This window comes from Rhinoderma darwinii, chromosome 3 (assembly GCF_050947455.1).
Source record: "Rhinoderma darwinii isolate aRhiDar2 chromosome 3, aRhiDar2.hap1, whole genome shotgun sequence".
In the NCBI taxonomy this organism is placed as follows: domain Eukaryota; kingdom Metazoa; phylum Chordata; class Amphibia; order Anura; family Rhinodermatidae; genus Rhinoderma; species Rhinoderma darwinii.
Window position 1 is genome coordinate 370,997,880 of NC_134689.1, and position 8,253 is coordinate 371,006,132.

The 8,253-nt window shown below is 42.7% G+C and overlaps 1 protein-coding gene across 1 annotated transcript; it reads right to left on the bottom strand.

Annotated features, from left to right (window-relative positions):
* Positions 1-1,894: 1,894 nt before the first annotated feature.
* Positions 1,895-4,388, bottom strand: NKX3-1 (NK3 homeobox 1). Its single transcript, XM_075855376.1, has 2 exons — positions 4,154-4,388; positions 1,895-2,313 (listed from the first exon to the last, which is right to left on the bottom strand). The coding sequence occupies exons 1-2, from the start codon at positions 4,386-4,388 to the stop codon at positions 1,895-1,897; spliced, it is 654 nt and encodes a 217-aa protein (XP_075711491.1).
* Positions 4,389-8,253: the final 3,865 nt, after the last annotated feature.

Consider the following 8,253-nt stretch of genomic DNA (forward strand, 5'->3'; position numbering starts at 1 on the left):
TAAACCTCCCATGATCACCCCCCCCCCATGCCGTGCCGGTTGTGCAGCAGGGGTTCCCAAGGGTGGGAAGATGCCTTAGCAATTGTCACGGTCAGTTAAGCATCTGGCTACTTATGAGCAGCCTGAGAGAGATTATTAGGAAATTCTGGTCTAGAAAATCCATTTCCAAATATCTTAATACGGATTTCTAAGTTAATAGATGGACTACCACTTTTATCTATTAGCCAGAAAGGAGCGAGTCTGCAAAGAATGTCTCTCGATAACCTGGGAGGTCCATGTATTACACAGACAACCCATTCATCTCAATGGGCACCATGTAATTCTTCTTTTGATTGGATCAGAGAACCCCGATACAGGGGATAGCAGTTATGTTTTTTCTATGACGTAAGTGCAACATAGAATTGAAGTGCAATTATATATATATATATATATATATATATATATATATATATATATATAAAAAGGTCAATATGTGTGTTTCGTGCAACTTTATAATTAGTTTTTTATTAAAAACTATTTTTACTTTTTGAGATACAGCTGCTCTGTATTCTGTATACAGAGCAGCTGTATCGTTCGCTAAGACCTGAATCCATCAGGTCTGAAGGGCTGATGGGTTCAGTGTCAGCAGATCCATCTGTAATCGATAACATCTAAGTAGATAACCCTCTGACACTGAACCCGTCAGTCCAGTGGACCTGATGGGTACGGGTTTCAGCGTAAGATACAGCTGCTCTGTATAGAAAATACAAAGCAGCTGTATCTCAAAAAGTAAAAATAATTTTTAATAAAAGCTAATTATAAAGTTGCACAAAACCATAGACCTTATTATTAAAAATATATAAATCGCTTTCAAAGGTGTACATAGCCTTTAAAGGGGTATACCAACAACAGACATTTATGAACTTTTCCTAGGATATGCCCATAAATGTCTGATAGGTGGTTGTACCAGTCCTGGGACCCTCAACTAACAGGAGGACCAGAAGCAGGGGAGAGTCGTGCATGGCAATAGTCTATGGGGAGAGTCTAAGGGGTATGACCGAAACAGATGAGTGCTCAGCTATTTCCTATGGATATGCCATGAATATCTGTTGTTGGAATACCCCTTTAAACTGTCAAATGAGATTAGATTTCCATCAGCAATGAAATCCACAGATAAACGTATGCCTATAGTGACTGGTCAATGGACCCCCGATATGTGGCATGGTGGCAAACATCCAACTGCTTGGATTTGGTGGTGACAAAGGGAGGCATGGATGATCTACTTATCAGTGTATACTGAGACTTGTAGTCCCACAAGTGTTGATTCCTCCTGGTTGTACCTGGCAGGAATATCCAGATCAAATGGTATTGAAAAGGTGAAGAATGACTCTGATTGCGTACGTTCTGTATAAGAGCCATGAATTGGAGTCACTTTTTCTTTAATAGATTATAAGTGCACTTAATACATAAAATAGTTGAAAATGCAACATTTCAAATAAAAACTGAAATATTAAATAGGTACCTGATACAGGCTAGCGCCTCTCACCATGAGAGTTATTCTTTGTTACAAAACTTGACCCACACCTTTTATGACAAGCCAACCCTCTTCATATATCTAAGCAGGCTCTCCCCTCAAACCATACAGCACAATGGGCTGAATGGTATTGCCACTTGGTTGACCTTCAGCAAGTACACAGATGCAGTGCTCTATACCAGGTTACTGACCACTCTACCAGCTGTCCCACCCATGCCCTAAAGCTGGACACCAAAGAAACACCCAGAAATGCCATCATTTCTGCCTGACACTTAATGGCATCTATCAAAATACAATATCCCACCTGGAATCATTATCTGAAAAGTAATTATTAATAAAAATATATTATGATTTGACAGTCTCTACGTTTGGTTGCTGAGATCACCACAAAGGTGGATGCCACCCTGCCAGGTAATACAGGTATGGGTAGTAGTGGTAGTTCTGATAGAGGCTCATGAGAGAGGTCCGGCTTAGTTCTCCATCTCGGCACAGCACAGGGAGGGAAGAAGTCTTATCCAGATCGTCCAGGTCAGTGGCCAGTTGCTTTCTTTTGGTTTTATATCTACGATTCTGGAACCAGATCTTCACTTGGGTCTCAGTCAGCTTCAGACTCTTGGCCAGCTGGGCTCTTTCAGGAGCAGAGAGGTATTTTTGGCTGGAGAACTTTCTCTCCAACTCTATGACTTGGGAATGGGAGAAGGCTGCCCGTGACCTCTTTGGAGGCTGTTTGACTACTTTATGTCCTTCAGCTGAAGGTTGTTGAGGAGTCACATGGTCCAATTGCTCAACTTTACGCTCATCTGTAGGGGTATAGGCAGAAAATGACAATAAGTAACTAAGCTACCAAGTTATCTCAGATATGATGAAGACAAAAGAATAAAGATATAGACGACGCACTTGCCACTAGGTCCCGAGGCTTCGGAGGCAAAGTAGATGAGCTATACGTGGATAGTTCACAGGCACTGCTATATATTAAACTACAGTAATTGCACAAAAACAATCTATCATAAAAATGAATCATTATAAATAATAAAAAATATTTTATACATATATAGATATATGTAGAATCTGTGCAGTGTATATATATATATATATATATATATATATATATATATATATATAGCAGCACAAGGCTTTAAATTTGTCATCATTGTCCACAGAGGCGTAACTTGTTCCTGAGCCCCGATGCAATATCTGCAACAGTGCTCCCCACCGACCATGTGCCATTTTTAAAACCGTTGTCTTCTTCTGTGCCCCCTTTTGCACTGGGCTCGGGTGTTACAGCTACCTCTGCACCTCCTATAGCCACACCGTTGCCCGGGAGCCTCTGGTTTAATTATTGCTTGGTGTCACTAAAGTTAGCAATGGGTTAAAAAAGGAAGCCATCAAACGAATGTGTACTTATTATGGGAACATTGATCCTTAACAGACAGTGATTTTGCTACAATCTGAACCTTCCCATATAAAATGGAATATTGCCTCACATGATTTAAAATTCTTCAACAGTAACAATAATGACCAATAACCAAGAAAAACTCTGAATTATGTCCAATACATTTTTTTCAACCAATGACCAGCCTTCATTATATTTCTGTCATCTCTCCATATATATATGTATATACACACACACACACACACACGCACACGCACACATATATATATACACACACCACACTACAGACCTGTTTTACTATGGATCTATGTCTATTGGCCACATAAGATCAATGGCAGATCCCACAAAATGTATACAAATTTGCCAAAATCGTATTTAACATAATTTCTGTTATGTTATATAATTTTTATTAGCACCTCCATATGCCTGGATTTGTTTTCTATTATGCATCAAATAAAGGTGCCCCCAGATGTATTTTGTCCAACACGACTAAGAGGCAGCGATCATCTGTGTGTGTCTATGGTAGAAGTTGTGCCCCATCAGCCAGAACAGCCAATGTTTCTAAATACACTTATGGCTTTGACAAATACAGAGGACAACTTTCAATCCTTCCGATTTTATGATGGGGAAATGTTCTGATAATGAATGAACATCAGAAATTCATCTGATCATGGTCAAATCAATCTATGGCCATCTTAATATTTATTTTCCTGATTTATTCAATAGAGTGCCAAATCAATACACTATTGATATGCAAAAATAAAGGCAAACATCGCCTGGGTGTATAGCTATGTCTGTGTGTGGGATTGTTACAGCCACTGGTGAATTAGCAATGACCCTTCTGCCCTGTTCAGGTTCATTTAACCTATAAAAACAGAGAGAAGCAGATCTGCGACTGGTGGGAAGCACATGGGGGGAGGTGGGAGTCAGCACTGTATGTAGGATAGGAGCAGACATGTGTAGAGATAGTGGGGTAACACAGTAGCTGCTGTCTATTCCAATTAATATCACCTGATCTGTAGTCAGTGCATTTACAGGGTGATGAGCTGCACTGCAGACTATTACAACTTATAGTGGCGCTCTCCTTAAATTGTCTGCAAACCCACTTGATATTCCTTCTGTAACTGGCACTGGAATAGTGCACAATAATTGGGTTGCCAGTCTATGGCTCTAAAGCAGTTATAGAACTACAAGTCCCAGCATATATATGAGTTCATAAGGGGATACAGAGACATGTATAACCTCACCTGTCATTAGATGTGTTTCCACTGCGTATTGGGCTCTGGTCCTGTCTGTCTCACCATCTGAGGTCTCTATTTTAGGGGTGATGTCTCCTGAGGATTGCTTCTCCTGATCTTCAGGCTGGATCTCTATGTGTCTCTCTTTGCCTTTGCAGCCCAGGTCTGAGAGGATGTCCTGGATAAGGAAGGATGTGAGAGGTCGGGTGGAGAGAGACATGTCTCCTGAGGGTGACTGTGACATCCAGGTAGGTGGGAGGACTATACAGAAGAATATAGGATCCTGCAGCAGGTACCTAGCACATAAATATGACTGATCTCCCCAGATTACTGCAAGCCAGATCTACAGGTCAAGCGATGCTCTATTCTATCCCTAACTTGTATCTCTATATATTCCTGCTGTGCTCATCTACTGCCGTCTGATTGGCTGAGCTCACACCCCTGTGTAACTTCTCATTGGCTGAGCTCACACCCCTTTACTTCTGATCGCCTAAGCTCACACCCCTCTCCTCCCAGTGGATAGTTTGCAGGTACAGCATCTATTATGTCACACCCTTCTCCTGCCATCCCAATGCCCAGACACCGTGTGCCCCCAGTAGCCTGTGCTATTGCCATGCAGGTGATAATGGGCATAGCTGCAGTGTAATAGCCAGTAAGGGGATCATAGTATTTGCTGATCACATCACTAGGTAATAATTATCAGTCATTATCTCCCGGTACTGGGGATCCAGCAGCTATTGTGTCAGTAATCTCCTGTCATTTACTATGTGTTTACACTGGTTTTATTTCCTGAGAATATCGGTATAATCGCAGACATGGGGAGAGACTATTGATCTGCTGCAGTCCTTAGAAGAGGAAAATACACAGACAGAGATTTCAACTGTTTCCCCAGATTATCGTCATTGATCGGGCAACTTCGTCCTCGCAAATGACTGATAATTGAGAGATAATCCGTGGACATTTTGAGCTGGATTATTTTAGCCTGTAGTCGGTCATATCCTGCAGTTTAGGGTATGATTGACGGAACATTGACGGATCCGACAGGACTTTTCCCTCATTTTCCTCTCTTTTTTAGAATATGGCATTTTGTTGACTGTGCATTGTTGTAAATGTTTGTGGTGGCATCGGTCAGAGGTGCAGTCGGACCCATCAATCGTCCAGCCAATTTAAATCTCATGTCTTTGGCCAGTTTAACAGGTAATTTTTAACCTATGTCAGGAAAGGTGACCCTTATAATTATTTCAGGATACCAATAGGGCTGGAACTACACAGTGCCAGTAATTTAGGGTAAATTGCTGTAGGTCACCAATTGCCAGGATTTTGCCACATTTTACAGTGATTCACTGTGATTTTCTGTCCACATGAGAACATTACCTACCTGCCACAAGACCCCATAACAGGGACAGACAGAGGACCCCAAATTATATTGCCAGCCACAGGACCCCTCTATCTATCTATCTATCTATCTATCTATCTATCTATCTATCTATCTATCTATCTATCTATCTATCTATCTATCTATCTATCTATCTATCTATCATCTATCTATCTATCTATCATCTATCTATCTCTCCATTGCATAATCCAATATTTACTGGTCCTAAAAACACAGCAGCAAGACCTGTCACTTTTTCCGTAGCAATGGTAAACTAATTTCAATCTACCCAAACATGCCAATCGCTAGAAGTTAGTGGCATCAGGGCTAGGAAAGTCCAGTGCCGCTTTCTCTCATGTCGGCAACTCTGGACTTTATCCGGGTTGCCCATTCACTATATTCTAGCAACATGCCCTCAAAGTCTGATCATGTCAAGGGAGCTTGTATACTTTTTGCTGCCTATGGGAAAAGTGAAATGCCCCCCACCCTATTTCACTTAGTGATTGACTTTAGTACGGGCAAAATGAGTATGGCTACAAATCTTAAAATAATTGTCAATGTCAATATCTGGGAGTCCCCTCTTGTTGAAGCTTTGCTGTCACCCTGCTTTCCCATAACCAGCAAAATACAATTTGACATAAGAGAAGGACTCAGTGACGTATATTTACTCTTGCTCTTTAGTATTCTCTAGAATTTTGTTGATATTTTACCCAGACTAATAATATAAAGACAATGTTCGCATGTTTGTAGGATGACACCTATCATTAGCCAGAGGCTACAAATCATAATTAGACTGCAGATAATTACAGCTACTCTGGTGGGCACAGACTGGCAACCACTGGTCAGAGCCACTTCCTGGGTATAATCCGCCCGATACTGGTGTTAGGGTATGTTCACACGGCCTATTTACGGACGTAAATCGGGCGTTTTTGCCCCGAATTACGCCCGAAAATAGCGCCTCAATAGCGCTGACAAACATCTGCCCATTGAAAGCAATGGGCAGACGTTTGTCTGTTCACACGAGGCGTATATTTACGCGCCGCTGTCAAAAGACGGCGCGTAAATAGACGCCCGCGTCAAAGAAGTGACCTGTCACTTCTTTGGCCGTAATTAGAGCCGTTATTCATTGACTCCAATGAATAGCAGCGCTAATTACGGCCGTAATTGACGCGGCGTTCAAGCGCCTGCACATGCCGGTACGGCTGAAATTACGGGGATGTTTTCAGGCTGAAACATCCCCGTAATTTCAGCCGTTACGGACCCCCGCCGTGTGAACATACCCTTATGGTTTAGACTCTGCTATTCTCATTGCTTCCTCCACATAAATAAGAGCATTTCCACTCTGGGGCTTTGTGGACTAGAGCGGAGTAATTATTATATACATGTAATGTGTGTGTTATAGACAGGAACAGAAGCTCGAGCTCTGTCTGGACAGTCCTGATATCTCTGTTTCCATTAATACAATGATTTTCACCCATTTTTCTCAGGCTTCGTTCACATCTGCGTCAGGGTCCCGGTCTGACGTTCTGTCGGAGCTTTCCATCAGAACGGAATCCAAACTGAAACAAACGGAAACTAGCTAGCCACTATGGCTACTACAGTGTGACGCCACTGAACACTACGGCAGAGCAGGGAGGTATCTCCCCGCTTTGCCATTAAAGGGGTTGTTCCTACAAAAGACATGTATCCCCTATCCACGGGATAGGGGATACATGTGTGATCGCTGGCAGCGATAGGGATAACGGGGGACCGAAAGTCCCCCGAAGTTCTCCATGAGAAACCTCGGACTTCCGGGGTCTGTGTCGGAAGCTCCGTAGAAATGAATGGAGCGCCAGTCGTGTTTGTGCGCATGCGTGACCAGCGCTTCTTTCATTTTTATTGACCTGTGCAGACTCCAGAAGTCAGAGGTTAGTCATGGAGAACTTCGGGGGACTTTCAGTCCCCCGTTCTCCTTATCGCTGCCACCGATCACACATGTATCCCCTGTCCTGTGGATACATGTCTTTTGTAGGACACACTGTAGGTGAGATTTTTTTGGGGGGTTGGGGCTGCATGGTGTTACCTACAGGGGGGGCTGTATGGCGTTACCTACAGGGGGGGCTGTATGGCGTTACCTACAGGGGGGCTGTATGGCGTTACCTACAGGGGGGCTGTATGGCGTTACCTACAGGGGGGCTGTATGGCGTTACCTACAGGGGGGCTGTATGGCGTTACCTACAGGGGGGCTGTATGGCGTTACCTACAGGGGGGCTGTATAGCGTTACCTACAGGGGGGCTGTATGGCGTTACCTACAGGGGGGGCTGTAGGAACCTCAAAGCATTAATAATAATAATCTTTATTTATATAGCGCCAACATATTACGCAGCACTTTACAATTTAGAGGGAACATGAACAGACTATATCAGACATTACATAGTGACAAAGCTAATTTACAATTCAAACAGAGGAGTGATTTTAGGAAAGACTACTGAGAACGGCGGACTGATAGGGATCTGGGCCCCTCAGATATTAAAGATTTTGAGCCCTTTACCAACCACTATAGCCATTATACACTTGTTTGTGTTAATAAAATACATTTGGGGAGCCCGGATCACTTTTTTTTTTTAACACTGGCCCTGCAGGAAAAGGAATTATCCAGGATTCAGAAAAAGAGTCTGTGTCTTTACTTCCAGAATCAGCGCCACGCTTATCTATGGGCTGTTATTTCAGCTAGGATCCATTGAAGTAAATCGA

What these genes read in the sequence shown, in the direction of transcription:
- NKX3-1 (XM_075855376.1), bottom strand. Translation starts at nt 4,388, where the DNA reads ATGTCACAGTCACCCTCAGGAGACATGTCTCTCTCCACCCGACCTCTC. An exon ending in GGAAACACATCTAATGACAG is followed by an intron (nt 2,314 to 4,153) that starts GTGAGGTTATAC and finishes ATACCCCTACAG; the next exon opens with ATGAGCGTAAAGTTGAGCAA.